General features: G+C 35.1%; 1 protein-coding gene across 6 annotated transcripts in view; it reads left to right on the forward strand.

Moving 5' to 3' along the window:
* Window positions 1-19215, forward strand: part of USP33 (ubiquitin specific peptidase 33) — a 60380-nt gene that overhangs the window by 16600 nt on the left and 24565 nt on the right. For 5 of the 6 annotated variants that reach the window (XM_043876658.1, XM_043876656.1, XM_043876657.1 and 2 more), the window contains 9 exons: window positions 7433-7564; window positions 7768-7821; window positions 8237-8299; window positions 9466-9618; window positions 12169-12271; window positions 13136-13205; window positions 14209-14322; window positions 15958-16036; window positions 17605-18022. In XM_043876658.1, coding sequence (XP_043732593.1) covers window positions 7484-7564; window positions 7768-7821; window positions 8237-8299; window positions 9466-9618; window positions 12169-12271; window positions 13136-13205; window positions 14209-14322; window positions 15958-16036; window positions 17605-18022 — 1135 coding nt within the window. In that variant the 5' untranslated portion in view covers window positions 7433-7483. Of the gene's footprint in view, window positions 1-7432; window positions 7565-7767; window positions 7822-8236; window positions 8300-9465; window positions 9619-10972; window positions 11111-12168; window positions 12272-13135; window positions 13206-14208; window positions 14323-15957; window positions 16037-17604; window positions 18023-19215 lie in introns of those variants that run through there. The other variant, XM_043876660.1, reaches the window with a different exon arrangement.

The raw sequence follows: 19215 nt of genomic DNA on the forward strand, positions 1-19215 counted from the left end.
GAAAAATAACAGTCTTTTCAAGAAAGGGTATTGAGCAAACTTTATATTCAGAAGCAAAAATACAACATTGAATCTTTACCTTACCCAAACATACAAAAATTAACTTTAGTGGATCAAAGGCATAAACATAAGAACTAAAACACTTAGAAGAAAGCATAGAGGGGAAACTTTGTGACATTGGATTTGTCAGTGATTTCTTGGATGTGACACTAAAAGTACAGGTCACAAAAGTTAATAGATAAATTGAACTGTATCAAATTAGAAATTATCGTGCATCAAAGGACATAGTCAAGAGAGTGAAAAGGCCACCTATGGAATGGGTAAAAATATTTGCAAATCATATATCCAATAAGGAGTTAAAATCCAGAGTATATAAAGGATTCTTACACTCAACAACAAAAAAGCAAATAATTAAAAAAAAAAAAAAGCAAACAATTAGATTTAAAAAATGACAGGTACAATGGAAAAAAGACAACCTCTTTAACAAGTGGTGCTGGGAAAGCTGGTCAACCACTTGTAAAAGAATGAAACTAGAACACTTTCTAACACCATACACAAAAATAAACTCAAAATGGATTAAAGATCTAAATGTAAGACCAGAAACTATAAAACTCCTAGAGGAGAACATAGGCAAAACACTCTCCGACATAAACCACAGCAAGATCCTCTATGACCCACCTCCCAGAATATTGGAAATAAAAGCAAAACTAAACAAATGGGACCTAATGAAACTTAAAAGCTTTTGCACTACAAAGGAAACTATAAGTAAGGTGAAAAGACAGCCCTCAGATTGGGAGAAAATAATAGCAAATGAAGAAACAGACAAAGGATTAATCTCAAAAATATACAAGCAACTCCTGCAGCTCAATTCCAGAAAAATAAACGACCTAATCAAAAAATGGGCCAAAGAACTAAACAGACATTTCTCCAAAGAAGACATACAGGTCGCTAACAAACACATGAAAAGATGCTCAACATCACTCGTTATCAGAGAAATGCAAATCAAAACCACAGTGAGGTACCATTACACGCCAGTCAGGATGGCTGCTATCCAAAAGTCTACAAGCAATAAATGCTGGAGAGAGTGTGGAGAAAAGGGAACCCTCTTACACTGTTGGTGGGAATGCAAACTAGTACAGCCGCTATGGAGAACAGTGTGGAGATTTCTTAAAAAACTGGAAATAGAACTGTCATATGACCCAGCAATCCCACTTCTGGGCATACACACTGAGGAAACCAGATCTGAAAGAGACACGTGCACCCCAATGTTCATCGCAGCACTGTTTATAATAGCCAGGACATGGAAGCAACCTAGATGCCCATCAGCAGATGAATGGATAAGGAAGCTGTGGTACATATACACCATGGAATATTACTCAGCCATTAAAAAGAATTCATTTGAACCAGTTCTAATGAGATGGACGAAACTGGAGCCCATTATACAGAGTGAAGTAAGCCAGAAAGATAAAGAACATTACAGCATACTAACACATATATATGGAATTTAGAAAGATGGTAACGATAACCCTATATGCAAAACAGAAAAAGAGACACAGAAGTACAGAACAGACTTTTGAACTCTGTGGGAGAAGATGAGGGTGGGATGTTGCGAAAGAACAGCATGTATATTATCTATGGTGAAACAGATCACCAGCCCAGGTGGGATGCATGAGACAAGTGCTCGGGCCTGGTGCACTGGGAAAACCCAGAGGAATCGGGTGGAGAGGGAGGTGGGAGGGGGGATCGGGATGGGGAATACGAGTAAATCTATGGCTTATTCATATCAATGTATGACAAAACCCACTGAAAAAATAAAGAAAGAAAGAAAAAAAAAAAAAGAAAGAAAAATGACTCAGGTACTTGAATAGACATTTCTCCAAAGAAGGTATATAAATAAATGGCTAAGAGCACGTGAAAAGATGCTCAACATTACTAATTATGGAAATGCAAATCAAAACCACAGTGGGGGAACTTCTTTTGTGGTTCAGTGGCTAGACTCTTGAGCTCCCAATGCAGGGGGCCAGGTTCAATTCCTGGTCAAGGAACTAGATCTCACATGATACAGCTAAAAAGATCTCATGTACCACAACTAAGACCCAGCACAGCCAAGTAAATGAATGAAAAAAAAAAATAATATATATACATATATTTTTAAAGAATCACAGATATCACCACAATTGAATATTAATCAACCTGGGAAAGGAAGGAAGTTCCTGCCCATGCTATAAAATTGATAAACTTTGAGGACATTATGCTAAGTAAAATAAGCAAGACACAAAGAAAATACTATATTCCACTTGTGAAACACCCTGACTCATCAAAATTGTAGAGACAGAAAGTAAAATGGTGGTTGCCAGCGGTAGGTGGGAGGGGGAGTGCAGAGCTGCTGTGTAATGCTGTAGAGTTTCACTTTGCATTATGAAATGATTTCTGGAAATTGATTGCCCAACAGTGTGAATATACTGAATACTGCTGAACTGTATATTTAAAAATGATTAAGATAGTAAACTTATGTGGTTTTCGTAAACTTAATAGACAAATAAGAGAAGGGAATGACAGAGGATGAGATGGTTGGATGGCATTACTGACACCAAGGACATGAGTTTGAGCAAGCTCCGGGAGAATAGTGAAGGACAGGGGAGCCTGGAGTGCTGCAATGCATGGGGTTGCAAAGAGTTGGCCACAACTTAGCAGCTGAACAATAATAGACAAATAGTAAGTTTGAAAAAAATGGTTGCAGTATAGAAGACAGGATTCCTTTTACAAGAGGTTATCAGCCCAACTGTAAGAACGGCAAAAATTTAAAGAACCATTAAAGAAAATTAATAAATCTAGAAGGCTATACAATTCATGAAAAGACACTCAGTCTCATCTCACAGGTTGTCAAGGTAATGCAAATTAAAGAATCTCATGCTCCACTGACTGAGCTAGCTAGTCAAGTCTGGGCAATGCAAATGAAATACTAGTGAAATATAACAACACACTCATCAAATGACAAAAGTTAAAAAAAAGAAACAGTAATATCTGTTGCTAGTAGAGAAAATGGTGTTGCTGTGCAGAAAGTAGTATTCCTTTATGGGTGGAAATATGAGTTGTTATCGCATTTTTGGAAAGTAATCTTGCAAACTGTTTTTATAAACTGGCCCATGTAATACAAATACAAATATAATGGTACACCCATTACGTTTACATGGATTTTTAAATGACACAATATGGAAACAAGGAAAATATCTATTATTAGAAGATTGATTGAGTGCATGTATCCATCTGTGAATGCATTTCACATATATCCATGAAAATTTTGACTTGAGATTTTTAAAAATATTATTGAAGAAAATAAAACATTACCAATATTGTTGATATTATGTGTCTCTGTATCTATATTTGTTTATGATTTATATGGAAATATATTGAAGCATACATACAGGTTTTATCATGCAAATCTGCTGGTGATAAATTCCTTCAGCTTTTGTATGACTAAAGACGTTTTTATTTTGCCTTTGTTTTCGAAAGATGTTTTCCTATGTATGGAATTCTTGGTTGATGGTGTTCTTTCAGTAAACTCTAAAGATGTTGCTCCTCTGCTTTCTGGCTTATATGTTTCTAGTTTACATTATGGATCTTTTGGGGCTGCTTTTAAGATGTCCTTTCTGTTAACAGTTTTAAGCTACTTGTTTTTGATATGCCATGGTATTATTTGTTCTTATGTCTTGTGTTGCTTCAGTTTGGAGGTTTTTAGTTTTCATCAAATTTGGACTTTGCCACCTGAGTGATGCTCTTGTTTAATTTTCTCAATCTTTATATTTTGATGGCAACCCACTCCAGTATTCTTGCGTGGAGAATCCCATGGATGGAGGAGCCTGGTAGGCTGTAGTCCACAGGGTTGCAAAGAGTCAGACATGACTGAGCAACTTCACTTTGACTTTACTGTGTCTTCAAGTTCATGATTTTTTTGCCTTGTCTTGTCTGCTCTTAATCTCATCCATTGTATTTTTTCACATTGATTTTTTATTTTTTGTTTTTTTAACATTTAGAATTTTGATTTTGGTCTTTTTTTCCTTTTTTCCCCCTTCCAGTCTTTCATGTCTCTTATCATTTGTATCCTTGATTCTGTCTGTCTTATTTCTGGATCTCTTTTTTTTTTTTCCCCTCCCCACTGAGGGTCAGATTTTCCTTCTTTCTGTATCTTAATAGTTTTGTCGGATGCCAGACATTTTGATTTTTACCTTGTTAGGCGCTGGTTTTGTTCATTCCTTTAAATGTTCTTCATCTTTGTTCTGGGACACAGTTAATTCTTTTGGAGCAGTTTGACCCGATAATGCTTGCTTTTGAGCTTTTTGAAGGCAGAACCAAAGTAGTCTTTCCTCTAGGGATAATTTTTCCCCTGTACAAAGGCAGTGCCCTTCTGAGTACTATTACTTTATTCCCTCTGTATTGTGAAATCTTTCACCTCTGGCTGTGGACACACAGACAGACCTGTGCTGGCTTTGAGAATTGTTCTGTCTACCCCTTTCCTGTAGTTCTTTCCACTACTTGAGGTAGCTTAGTCATAGGCATGTGCTCATCAGTGCTTGGATGAAAGCCCAACGGAATCTCCAGAGTTGACTTACTTTCTTTTCAGTTCTTTACTTTCTCTTACTCACCTTGCGTGCCTGCTCAGTCGCTTCAGTCATCTCTGACTGTTTGTTACCCCACGGACTGTAACCTGCCAGGCTTCTCTGTCCATGGGATTATGCCAGCAAGAATACTGGAGTGGGTTGCCATTCCCTTCTCCAAAGGATCTTCCTGACCCATGGATGGAACCCAGGTCTCCTGAGGCTCCTGCATTGGCAGGTAGATTATTATTATTATTATTTTAATTGAAGGATAATTGTTTCAGAGAATTTTGTTGTTTTCTGTCAAACCTCAACCTGAATCAGCCATAGGTATACATATATCCCCTCCCTTTTGAAGCTCCCTCCCATCTCCCTCCCATCCCACCCCTCTCGGTTGACATAGAGCCCCTGTTTGAGTTTTTTAGCCATCCAGCAAATTCCCGTTGGCTATCTATTTTACATATGGTAGTGTAAGTGTCCATGTTACTCTTTCCATACCTCTCACCCTCTCCTCCCCTCTCCCCGTGTCCATGAGTCTATTCTGTGTCTGTTTCTCCATTGCTGCCTTGTAAGTAAATTCTTAAGTACCATTTTCCTAGATTCCATATATATGTGTTAGAATATGATATTTATCTTTCCCTTTCTGACTTACTTCACTCTGTATAATAGATTCTAGGTTCATTCACCTCATTAGAACTGACTCAAGGGTGTTCCTTTTTATGGCTGAGTAATATTCCTTTGTGTATATGTACCACAACTTCTTTATCTGTTCACCTGTTGATGGACATCTAGGGTTGCTTCCATGTTCTATTGTAAATATGGCAGGCAGATTCTTTACAACAGAGCCACCCGAGAAGCCCGTTACTCACCTTATGTATATGTGTGTTAGTTAATCAGTTGTGTCCGGCTCTTTGCGACCCCATGGACTTTAGCCTGCCAGGCTTCTCTCTCCATGGGATTCTCCAGGTAAGAATACTGGAGTAGGTTTCCAGTTCCCTCTCTGATTACTCACCTTGGCCTCGCTGCATTTCCAGCTTTGTCTCTTCAGCTCAGAAAGATCACCAAAGTCTGTTTGGGTTTTCTTCTGCTTGTACTGTAGACTAGAAATTCTCTCCAGGCAGTCAATTGGGGCAGTCGCCTTGTTTTTATCTTCTAATGGATGGATCAGTGTCCTGCAATGCCTGTTGTCCAGTGTGTCTGAAAAACCATTATTTTATATATTTTAAAAATTGATTTCTTATTTAAAAGAGGGTAAATCTGGTGCTTATTACTCCATTATGGTTGAAAATGGGAGTAATTGGATAAGAGGGAAAAGATATTCACCCTCACAAGGAAGTGACAGGTGGGTGGGAAACCCTCCCCTATACATAAATTAAAAATGGAAAATATTAGCAATTATTTTAATTCAATTTTGAGATTTTTGGGCTGTACCATATAGCAGGTGAGATATTAGTTCCCCAACCAGGGATCCAGAACCATGCTCCCTGCCTTAGGAGCTTGGAGTTCTATCCACTTGACTGCCAGGCAAGTCCCAGCAATTATTTCATGCTATGAAAGCAAGGAGCATGGCTTATTTGATATTATGTAGTAATGTGATATTTAGAAATCATGACTTAGTCAACATTAACTTCAGAGTGATTCCTGTTGTATTTTGTAGGTTGTAGTGTAATATTGGACTTATTAAAATGATTTGGTTTGATAGAACCATTTTAATGTATTTACTAATGTGTTAATATTTCAGCACATTTGTGTTTTAAAATAAATGTATACAATTATAAATGTGATGATATTAACATATTAGTAAATATATTAAACAAAAAGGTTCTATCAAATCAAATTTATAACTGTTTAAGAGCTTCCCTGGTAGCTCAGATGATCCGCCTGCAACACAGGAGACGTGGGTTTGATCCCTGAGTCAGAAAGATCCCCTGGATAAGGGAAAGGCTACCCACTCCAGTATTCTGGCCTGGAGAATTCCATGGACCATGTAGTCCACTGGGTCACAAAGGGTCAGACACAACTGAGCAGCTTTCACTTTCGCTTTCAGGCTCTAAGTCTGGTCAAAGTCTCAACCTGGGATAACTTTGTTGCCTAGAGAATATAGTTTTACACTGTGTAGTGACCTTGGTGATTGAAGCTCAGGGTGGTAGTGTGGGTGTTCTGGCAACTAGTGGGTAGAAGAAGGAATGTTGCTAAGCTATCTTGCAATGTACAGGACTCCCCCAGCTACAGAGAATTTTCTGGCCTAAAGTGTAACTGGTGCAGGGTGGAGAAACTGATACAAAGTGACTATATAGGTATATTGCTAGAGTACCAAGCTGTTTTATTTATATCATTAGTGGGGGCTGTTGCTAGTGTGAAAATGGTTTCCATCTGAATTCTTTTTCTTATCAATTCCAATTCTGCCTAAGGGTTAATATTTTTAAAAGAAAAATAGGGGATGTAAATACTTAAAATAACCTGATGTTTTTTCCCTTTCATCTACCTCAAAAAATGAACTTGGAGAAGGAGGAAAAACAGCAAGAGTAGTGGAGAAACAAGCTTACATTGCTTCACAGGTGTCAATTTTAATAAAATGATTATTTATTAGTAGAGAAACTTCCAGTGTTGAAGTTGTGAAAATAACCTCCATGTATTTGAAAATATACAGTTTTGTAGGACACTACAAAATTCAGTTGTGAAATTCAATTGTGAGAATAGGTTCGGTGTATTTGAAAATATGTACTTTTGTAGGGCAAACTTATAAACATGTATGCTTCTTATTTTACCTTTTATTTTAATAATTTTTCATATAATAGCACTTTTGAAATTAACTTTTCTGGTCAATTTTTCTGTAGGTGTTACCTCATTTGGAAAGCCTTGAGAAACAGGAAAACATTTCTAACAAAATGTCATCTTTTCGGAGTCATTGTCCACATTTGGATTCAGTTGGTGAAATAACTAAAGAAGATTTAATACAAAAATCTCATGTAAGATAGAGGGCTTTTTTTCCTTCCTTTAAAAAATCATATTAATTTTTCTCTCAAACAAACATGTGAGTTTCTTTTTTTTTGATAAATTACTACAATTATCCTGTGTTCATGAATCCAAATTTTTTTGTATGATTTTAGTGAATGTATGTGTTTGGTTGTGTTAATGGAATGGTGATGTTACCTCTGCGATCTTCTCACAGGGTTCTTGTCAGGATTGTAAAGTCAGAGGACCAAACCTTTGGGCATGCCTGGAGGTATGTGTGTGTTTCTTCTCAAAAGTTTGATATTATAAACTTATAATTGAATAAGGTGAACTAGAAGATTTTTTTGACACAGGATTTCATAAATGAACATACTTTAAAAAGATTGTTATTGATAATAAAAGTTAAACTTTAAACTTTGGATATTAACTTACAATGCTTTTTGCAGAGTTTAGTAAATCACTACAATATTTTACACTTACTTTTTATTAGAGGTGACATATCTTTTAGCTTAAAACTATTCTGATTATATTCTTTTGTGCCTGGTACCTTTTGGTTAAAATAACTAACTTTGGAACTCATTTAATCTTAAAGTTAAAATGTGATCAGAACTTCATTGTAAATGTAATGCTTATTATTATAAATTTACATTATAAAATGCCTTATTTTTCTTTTTATATATTTATAGAATAGGTGTTCATATGTTGGCTGTGGTGAATCACAAGTGGATCATAGCACCATACATTCTCAGGTATGTATATAGAAAAATTTCATGCCAGGCATTTTTTAAATATAGCCTGAGGAAAAAGGAAAACAAATATAACATCATTAATTCAAGTTGTCATTCAAAATTTTGTCCTTTTATTCTTTTTTTTTTTTTTTAATAAACAATGAGTTAAATCTTAGCTTATAAAAAGGTGGGGATGGGAATTGCTGGAAAGGTCAATATTAGAATGAGGTGGTAATTAAAAGAGCAGTGATTTAAGAAATGTACCTCCAGGTGTATGGAGGTGATAGCTGGAAATATTAGGAGGATATGGAAGTTGAAGTCAAGACTAGAAGTCTAGGCTTAGGACAGGGCCTGACTGACTTCAAGGCTCAGCTCATGTTACCTTTTGCTCTACATCCTCCTTACTGGAGTCTCCTTTCTACATCACTTTGGTGGTTTGGTGCTCGTGTGTAACTCTGGCATGCTTCTTTTACAGATTAGATAGAGCTCCCATTCCAAACTATACATTTCTTGAGAATGAACCGTCTTTTTCATTTGTATTTATCTCTATAACATCAACTGTTCTTGACAGGGTTCCTCAAGAGAATTACTTAAGACTCTCAGGTATCTTCATACATAGTTAATTTACTTCTCTTTGGTGCGTCTAGAATGGTGGTGCTATGTGCCATTCTTGGGAGAACTGAGAAAATGGTTACTCAAATCATTTTCTGTAGGGCATTATTGTCTTGCAGAACTCGAGATGAGGAAGGCGAGAATTTCACATATCCAAGATCATATATTCATTATTGCTTAAGCTCTTTTGTGCTTTAATTCATGTCATTTGTATTCTTTTGCCATTCTGATATTCTTGAACACTTACTGTGCTATTGTCAATTTTTTTGTATTATAATTACTTGCTAACTGCAGAGCAGACTCTCATAATAACTCTTTGTTTATCTTTATAATGAAGAGTGGTGAAAATAATAGAATAACTTTTGTAGTAGGCTTGGATATTGTTACTGTTCACTATGCTTTAGCAGTAGCAGTTTATCTAAGTAATGTTTATTTGGTGCTCTGGTTTAAATCTTCTCTTCTGAATATATTGTTATTCATTAAAGGCCAGCAGTTTATCTTCTATGATCTTTTGAAAGGCTTTCAACTATAACTAATTTTTATTCCTCTTCTCTCTCTCTCATGAAATTATTCAGGAGACAAAGCATTATCTAACTGTGAACCTTACCACCCTTCGAGTATGGTGTTATGCTTGCAGCAAAGAAGTATTTTTGGATAGGAAATTAGGAACTCAGCCTTCATTACCTCATGTAAAACCACTTCACCAAATACAAGAAAATGGCGTACAGGTAATAATTTAAATCCATGGAATTAAAATGTTAAATGCTTTCAGAAAATAATTTCAGAATTGTCATGTAGCTGAAATTTTAAAGAACCCTACCTCATCTTTACTTTACCAGGTTTCCATAATGTGCCTTTTTTCCTCAAATGAGACACAGAATCTGGCCTTTTTTCTTTTGTAGAATGATAGATTACAGTAAAATTGAATCTCACACGTGTCTAAAGATGGAAAAGCACCTTATAGATTTTAAAAACTCAAGCAGCTGGCTCTAGGAGAGGTAATGGGCCTTCTTTAATAGGCCCTAATTCAACTACCTTTTCATCATTTCCCTTCCTGCTTCACTCCCATGTCTATTATTGTGAACGTTTTACTAATTTATTGAAAACCAGATAGAATATATTAAAACTTAACATCAATCTTTGATTACAAAATATGTGTGAACTTGCAAAGATTGCTCACTTAATTTTGAGAATTTTCAAGTTCTATAAAAATAAGAAAGGGACAGACTTCCATGGCAACCCAGTGATTAAGACTCCGTGCTTCCACTGCGGGGGGCATGAATTCGATTCCTGGTTGGGGAACCAAGATTCCACGTGCCTTGCAGCACCCCAGAGAAGAAAATAGGAGAGGGAAATGGAAAAATAAGAGTAGTTGGTGTCTACTTATTCTAATCATCATTTGATCTGTTTTAGTTAACACATCAGTGAGCTTTTTTTCCTTGTGGGTTATAGAAATTACAGTGTATTTCTAGAATTGTGTTCTTTGATGCCAATTCTTAAGATTTTTTCTGCTGTATCTTTATATTACATTCTGATAGTTAGAAATTTGTGATAATAAATTTGTTTGCCTCACATATAATGTAACTTAAAGTGACTAGATTTTAGACAAGGTATACTTGTTGCATTTCTAGTTTCACAGTTGCATGACTCTAGTTCATAAATCATCATTACTATTTCTCCCATAATACCTATTTATCATTCAGAAATACGTTTTTTGGTTTTGTTAATGCCATGGTAGTTTGAAAAGAAGTTTGTGTGAACCCTCTTATAATATTAACAAAAATGTGATAACTGAAAGTTTAATCACATGAGGAACTGATAACAATTTATATTAATCAAAGAATACGTACAGATAGTTCACAAAGAAGAAATACAAATAAAAACACATCTAGAAAATAATCATCACTAACTAAAGAAAAATGTTAGAACAACTATTTGTCATTTCTACCTGATAGATTACAATTGCAACTCTTTTTTTAAAGAAGTGACTTTTTAATATATAAATAACTTATTTATTCATTTATTATTTTATTTTTGGTTGCACTGGGTCTTCATTGCTCTGAGAAGCCCACGCACCACAAGGAAGAGTAGCCCCCGCTCACCACAACTAGAGAAAACCTGCGCACAGTAACGAAGGCCCAGTGCAACCTCTTAATGAATGCTGAATCTGGTTGAGTAAGAATACTGATACTTTTCTGATAGCTTGTAAATAACTTTCTGGTGAGTTATTTTTATAACACATAAAAGACATGAATTTAATTTCATACAACTTCCCAGTGATCTTGTTGTTAAAGATTTTGCTCAGAAGAAAAAGTTATTTGTACAGATTTCTTTAGTGATATAAAATTTATAGACTATTTGAACCTAATTCATCAGAGCATTAATTACAAGTTAACAATATGGGAAATCAGTCAGATGTCCTTAAGATTTTTCAAACAGTATTCTAGGAGGTAAGATTTTGAATGATTTTTTTCCTAAAAACTGTTCTACTTCTCTGTATTTCAATACAACAAAGTGAGAATATGGGCCTTCCCAAATGTCTAGTATCTACAAATGCCAGGAAGATAAAGTAAATGTATAAAGTGGGTGGGTGTGAGTGCATATGCATGCCATGTGGAAGAGGAATAGGCTGTAAAGTTTGAGAACCAGAGCACGTGCTGAGTTGCATTCTGCTATTCAATTTCAGCCTCCCACTGATTTTTGCTAACTGGGTGCAATATACTTTGAGCTTCTATTAGAAGAGAACTAATAAAACTAGAAATAAAAAAAGCTAGAAATAATAAAACTAGAAATAATAAAAAATGAAACTTGTAAAATTTGATTTTTTTTAAAAAATTTTTAATTGGAGGATAATTGCTTTAAAATATTATGTTGGTTTCTGTCATGCAGCAGCAAAATTTGATTTTTTTATGTGAACTCTCCCGATGTTTAAAATGTTAGCTCAAAAGTTTTGCTTTTGTTTAGGTTTTTGGCCTTAAAAAAAAAGTTGTTTTTTTTTTTTAATTTAAATAGTGTGGACTGGCATTTGACCAGCAAGTCACCAGTTGCAACCTCTTGAGTTAATCCAATTCTCAGGAATTAATTTTGGAATTTTAGAAAATATTAAAAAAAAAAAAAGAAAATATTTAAAACTATTTCATGTGCATAAAAGGATGCAAAATAACTTTAGTAACAAGTATCAGGAGAGACTGTAGAAGTCTACAGATCAGTTGAGTAAAAATTTTTTTAAAATTTAGCCTAAGGATTTGTTTAAGCCTGCTGTCTTTTCTGTTATCAAGGATTTTAAAATACCCAGTAACACAACATTAAAAACTCCTCTGGTTGCTGTATTTGATGATCTGGATATAGAAGTAGAAGAGGAAGATGAACTTAAGGCAAGAGGTAAAATAATTCTCCTATATAACACACTCCTTTGTATGCTATTGCCCATTTCTTTAGGGAACTGTATTGTGAAAATTTCAAAATCTAGAGGTGATAAGATAATTATAAAAATAAATTCTAGGAACCAAGCTATTTGTTAATGCTTTTTTAAAAAAAGTCACCAGTGTGTATAATTAATCAAGGTGCATTTTAAGTTCTAACTTTTTTAATTTACTGCATTATGCATCATTTGAAAATACCAAGGAAATATCCTTTTGTTTTTAATGATGCATGAGTGAAAGTAATGCTAGTTGGCAATATTTGATTGTAAGATATCAATAAAGTAATTGTATTATTTAAAAGTTGAAATTTTATTAGGAAAATTATTACTTGTGAAAAAAAGCAAACTGACAATTTTGATATTTGCTTTCTCTGCCATCACTTTACTAAAGCCCACAGTATAAACTGTCTGTATATATAGTTTTGTACAAACTTTTCTGTTTTATTATTCATATAAGGGAATCTAGTATCTACAGATGCCAGGAAGGTAAAGTAAATGTATAAAGTGGGTGGGTGTGAGTGCATATGCATGCCATGTGGAAGAGGAATAGGCTGTAAAGTTTGAGAACCAGAGCACGTGCTGAGTTGCATTCTGCTATTCAATTGTATATCTAAATAATTTTCTGAAAATTATCACTTTGGTGTAAGTCTGACCCCTCTTTGAGTTATTCAAGTTGTTGCTATTTGTATTTCTATAATGTATTTTGTATTTCCTTACTGTAACTTAGGAACCATAATAATTACCTAGTTATATACTTAGTGAACACTCATAAAGTTGAGTCATTGGATTATTGAATGATAACATAACATAATTTTTCTTAATAGGTCTTACAGGTTTGAAAAATATTGGAAATACTTGTTATATGAATGCAGCTTTGCAGGCTCTTTCTAACTGGTAAGTAGAGAAATTAATTTTGTTAGTATAGTTGTTTAAAGTTACTCTTGGAGCAGAAAACCATGATGCTATAGTATGCTTAGAAAAAAAAGAGAAGTGAGAGAGGGAAAAGAAAGAAATATACTTTAATAGTAATATTGAAAAGTTAATAATTATATTCAGTCTCCCTAGCCAACAGGATCCCATTAATCCCTTGCTGTACCTCTTCCTTACCCCACTCAACACATGAAATGCCTTCACTTAAATTATCTGGGTTAACTAAAATCTAAATGTACAAATATCCCTGAAAGGGTTTTCCTCTTTCTTGTTAATTAACTCCTAAGGTAGAGCAAGCAAGAAACTGAGTTGGGACATAATCCATTGTTGGCCCGGTAGGGTTACTGGTTACTCCTCTGTGCCTGTGGCTTCCTAAGAATGCTGGTCCTGGCTTAGCTCCTAGGGAGGTGTACGTCTTTGAGGAAGTTGTTTTTACATCTAGAAAAGGAGGAGCTTGAACTAATTCCTCTTACCACTTTTCTTTCAGAGATCTTAGGGAAATATTTTATATTTTTCTGTAGGTGGAAAGTCTCTAATAAAGCAGTTAGGTGTTTGTTTGTTTTTTTCCCCTCAGTCTTCGTCCTGTGACGCAGGTAGATGCAGTATGAAATGTTTTGTAGATGATCACCCAGGGAAGAGAGGGAAAGTCATAGGATCAAGTTCTGAGGAACCCTGCTATTTAGACACCTGATAAGAGCAGAAAAAAATAATAAAGAGGGGAAAGAGTTGCCAGAGAGGTAAAGAACAAAAGTAGAAAAGTGATCTGACAGCATTGAGGACTGTAATGTTGTGGGTCAAATCTGCTTTGATGTCCTCCACAAAATAATGAGGAAATGAATGTGAAGCTGTAAAAGGGGGCAAAGAAATAATAGATACAGTGCTTTGTCATAGTTCATTAAATGACTAGAAGTCAATCAGTATTAAGCTTTGACTCGATTATAAAATTTCTTTTTTTTTTTTAAACTAGCCCGCCTTTGACACAGTTTTTTCTTGATTGTGGAGGACTGGCTCGAACAGATAAGAAACCAGCTATTTGTAAAAGTTATCTCAAACTGATGACAGAGCTCTGGCATAAAAGCAGGTATGTACTTACTGTGTTTATTTTCTTTATTATATTTTAAACTGAATATTGTAAATATTTGCAAGTGCATTTACAGAGATATAAAAAGTAGAAGACAGACAGATTGAGGCATTCAATTTTGGCCACATTACATTTGACAATGAACATCGAAATGAAGTATCTGGATTGGAGATAAAATGTTGAATTGCTGCAGTGGCTATTACACTTCTGAATTTTGTAGACATTCTCACAATGCTAAAATCAGACCATAGAGACACATATGAATGTTTATTTTTCTGCTTGTATTTATTTGCTCTAAGTGTAGCATTAGAAGAATAATTGTTTGCTATAATGTTTTTTGTATTAAAACTCTTAGTCATTTATCCCTGTTGGGTATTACCTGGCTCTATTGTTTCCAAGTTCCTTACTCTATAGCTAGAACTTGCCCTTAACTGCTATGTTTAAGTTTCTTTGCTCTGAAACTATTAACTTCATATTCTTCGAAGTTTACTAAGCTTCAGAAGTATCATAGTACAGGATTCTAGATGATTAAATCTCTTATGGTTTACTTTTCATTTTTGTTTTCATGGGTATTTGATAACTGGTTTAAAATTTTTATTTAGGTAGTGTACTAGGTATCCTTATCTTAATTTTGCCAGGAATTTTAAGTAATTAAAATACTATTTTAAGTAACTAGTATTTTTTGAAAAATCGTATGGTAGAGCATAGTCATTTCTTTATGGGAGAGAGGAATAAATTATAGCTTAAATATAAAAAATAAGCTATTTTCATGAACTTTTGAAGCTTAATACTGGGCCACTTTTTTTTTTTTTTTAATTAGTTGGAGGCTAATTACTTCACAACATTTCAGTGAGTTTTGTCTTATATTGATATGAATCAGCCATAGAGTTACACGTATTCCCCATCCCGATCCCCCCTCCCACCTCCCTCTCCACCCGATTCCTCTGGGTCTTCCCAGTGCACCAGGCCCGAGCACTTGTCTCATGCATCCCACCTGGGCTGGTGATCTGTTTCACCATAGATAATATACATGCTGTTCTTTCGAAACATCCCACCCTCACCTTCTCCCACAGAGTTCAAAAGTCTGTTCTGTACTTCTGTGTCTCTCTTTTTGTTTTGCATATAGAGTTATCATTACCATCTTTCTAAATTCCATATATATGTGTTAGTATGCTGTAATGTTCTTTATCTTTCTGACTTACTTCACTCTGTAAAATGGGCTCCAGTTTCATCCATCTCATTAGAACTGGTTCAAATGAATTCTTTTTAACGGCTGAGTAATATTCCATGGTGTATATATACCACAGCTTCCTTATCCATTTGTCTGCTGATGGACATCTAGGTTGCTTAATACTGGGCCACTTTGAATGATTTTTTGAAACACGAACACTTTTCAGTTTGACTCTTTGAATTTTAGATTTCTCATTTCTAAAATAAAAATTAGGGCCTTCCCTGGTGACCCAGTGGTTAAGACACTCAGTTCCCAGTGCAAAGTTGGATTCCCTGGTCAGAAAACTAAGATCCCACATGCTACAAGGCATAGTCAAAAGTAAATAAATAAAATAATTGCTGGATACTTTTAAAAAAAAAAACTAAAAATCACAGGTTTCTTCCTGAAAATGTTTTCTTCCTCAGGCCAGGATCAGTTGTGCCTACTACTCTGTTTCAAGGAATTAAAACTGTAAATCCAACATTTCGGGGGTATTCTCAGCAGGTAGGTCTGTATTGCTTAGAAATTTTAAATTTGGGGGTGTGTAAATATGCCTGTATTTTCTAGTGCTTTTAGCTTTGAAAAGTTTCACATCCAGAGATAAATTTTTGCTTATATTTTTGTATTTTATAATTAAATATTTTTAATACTGTCATTTATTTCACATTACAGTATGATCCAAATTTAATTTTTCACATACCGCTAACAAGTGTAGCAAACAACAGATTTAAGAATTTTCTTAATCTGTTTTTAAAAGTGTCTTCATTAATTTTTGTGCTTACATTAATATATAATAGGTCTATTTCTGGACTTTCTAATCTACTTCATTGACCTATAATTTTTTTAATTGATACCAGTGGCAGTTTCAATTATTGTTGCTTTATGTAATATTTTTTCATGTTAATACCTAATCATATATTAATACCTAATACCATATGTTTCCTTTTTTCAAAAAAATACCTGTTCCCTATTAACTTTTTCTTGTACAAATTCCTGTATCATAGGGACTTCCCTGGTGGTCTGGGGGCTAAGACTGTGTGCTCCCAATGCAGGGGACCCATATTTGATCTCTGGTCAGGGAACTAGATCCTACATGCTGCAGTAGAGTTTGCATGTTATAACTAAAAATCTCACTTAAAAATTTTTTTTTTTAAATCTCACTTAAGGTCCCAAGTGCCTCAGCTAAGACCCAGTGAAATAAAAAAGTGAAAGTGAAAATCTCTCAGTCGTGTCTGACTCTTTGAGACCCCATGAATTTCTCATGGACCCCATGAAATCCTCCAGGCCAGAATACTGGAGTGGGTAGCCGTTCCCTTCTCCAGGGGATCTTCCCAACCCAGCGATCGAACCCAGGTCTCCCTCGTTACAGGCAGATTCTTTACCAGCTGAGCCACAAGGGAAACCCAAGAATACTGGAGTGGGTAGCCTATCCCTTCTCCAGCGAATCCTCCTGATCCAGGAATCGAGCCGGGGTCTCCTACATTGCAGGCGGATTCAGACCCGGTACAGCCAAATAATTAATACATAAATTTGTTTTAAAAAATTCCTAGATCACGGACACTGATTTGGTAGATGTAACTTGGGAGCTATGAACTTGTATTTTTGATAAACATTCTAGATTGATCAAGGATTTTGAGATACAGTACAAAATTAGATAGAGCTTTAATTTTAAGCCAAACATATTTGAATTTGATATCTCTCTGAATTCTTATTGTCTGATAACACAAATCCATGTTTTCTTTACACCTTACTCAAGTTTTTTTGCAATAACAGCAGTAGTAAAGCTGACTTTCAGATTATCTTCAGCTTTTTTTTTTTAAGTGTTTATTGAAATACATCTTCAGTTTTTCATTACTTTTGTTTTCTAACTTTTTTTTTGTTTTTCTAACTTTTTAGAACTTAGAACATCATATCCCTCCAGTGCCCTATGTTCTGTGAAGTTGTATGTCCGCAGTGTAATGCTACACATGTAGAAATCAATTGCTAACCACATTTTGTGTATTTTCTCTCAAGTTTCTGCATACACATATTTTTAATGAAATGGTACTATCTCTGTTGCTTATATATAATAGGATGCTCAAGAATTCCTTCGATGTTTAATGGATCTGCTTCATGAAGAATTGAAAGAACAAGTCATGGAAGTAGAAGAGGATCCTCAAACTATAATGACTGAAGAGACCATGGAGGAAGACAAGAGCCAATCAGATGTAGATTTTCAGTCCTGTGAATCTTGTAGCAGCAGTGATAAAGCTGAAAATGAAAATGGCTCTAGAAGCTTTTCTGAAGATAATAATGAGACAACAATGTTAATTCAGGATGATGAGAACAATTCAGAAATGTCAAAAGATTGGCAAAAAGAGAAGATGTGCAACAAGATTAATAAAGTAAATTCTGAAGGGGAATTAGATAAAGATAGAGACTCTATATCTGAAACAGCTGATTTGAACAACCAGGAAACTGTCAAAGTGCAAATACACAGCAGAGCTTCAGGTGACAGTTTTTATAATTTGCAAATGATAGTGTTTCATTTGTGGACAAAGGGTGCAAATTGTGGACAAAGGGTGCAAGATATGTGTTCAAGATTATATTTGCAATTTTACTGTTTTCTGAAATAACTTCATATTTTGTGTGCAGTTTGTGACCTTATAGTTCAGCCGTATTAATTTAAAGAAGTAGGGAGGGACTTTCCCTGGCAGCCCAGTGGTTAAGACTCTGTGCTTCCACTGCAGGGAGTATAGGTTCTATCCCTGTCTGGGGATCTGAGATCCCACATGCTGCGTGGTACAGCCAAAAAAAGAAGAGGGAATTAAGTAGATGTTACTTTTGTGCTTTCTAACTAGTAGCTGCTGCTACTGCTGCTAAGTCGCTTCAGTCAAGTCCGACTCTGTGCGACCCCATAGACGTCAGCCCACAAGGCTCCCCCCGTCCCTAGGACTCTCCAGGCAAGAACACTGGAGTGGTCTAACTAGTAGAGTTTAGTACTATTTGCATGTGAGTATTAAGTTAGTGTCATCTAAAGCAGATTTATAAAACAGCAAAATAATCCAAATTGTAGACTATTAGATTTAGATTGCTGTCATTGGAGTCATGTCAGCTACAAAATATTTGGTGTATGCTTGGCATCAGAGTTTAATGTATTACAATGAACTCTGTTATAATAGATTATACCACAGTACTGGTCACTATTCTTTTGAGAAAGAGCAAGTGGCCAAATGAAAAACAATTGAGTTGTTTTTCATTTTACATTTATTTTTTCTTGGGTTAACTTGTCTTAGCTTAATGTGGTATTTAATTCTCCAAAGCACATAAAATCAAACCATCAGAGGTTCAGATTCTCCGATCTTAAAATAAATGGCAGACAAGGAACATAAAAAATTTATCTTCTATAAGTACTGAATAGTAGGCAGTACTAAATTTACTAAGATTTTTGAATGAACACAACTTTTTTCTGGAGAAGAAGGATGTTTCCTTAACCACAGGAATATTTGTGGTTCAGTGCATTAATACTTGTGCAGTAATACTTGTGTGCAGTGCATAAATGCCTTCTAGTCAAGAAAACGTGTCAGGCCCCTTGATTATACTGACATAAAGTTTAGAAGTTTAGATGTGGTTCAGTTCAGTTCAGTCGCTCAGTCGTGTCCTACTCTTTGCGACCCCATGAATCGCAGCACGCCGGGCCTCCT

This window comes from Cervus elaphus, chromosome 20 (genome assembly GCF_910594005.1).
Source record: "Cervus elaphus chromosome 20, mCerEla1.1, whole genome shotgun sequence".
NCBI lineage: Eukaryota > Metazoa > Chordata > Mammalia > Artiodactyla > Cervidae > Cervus > Cervus elaphus.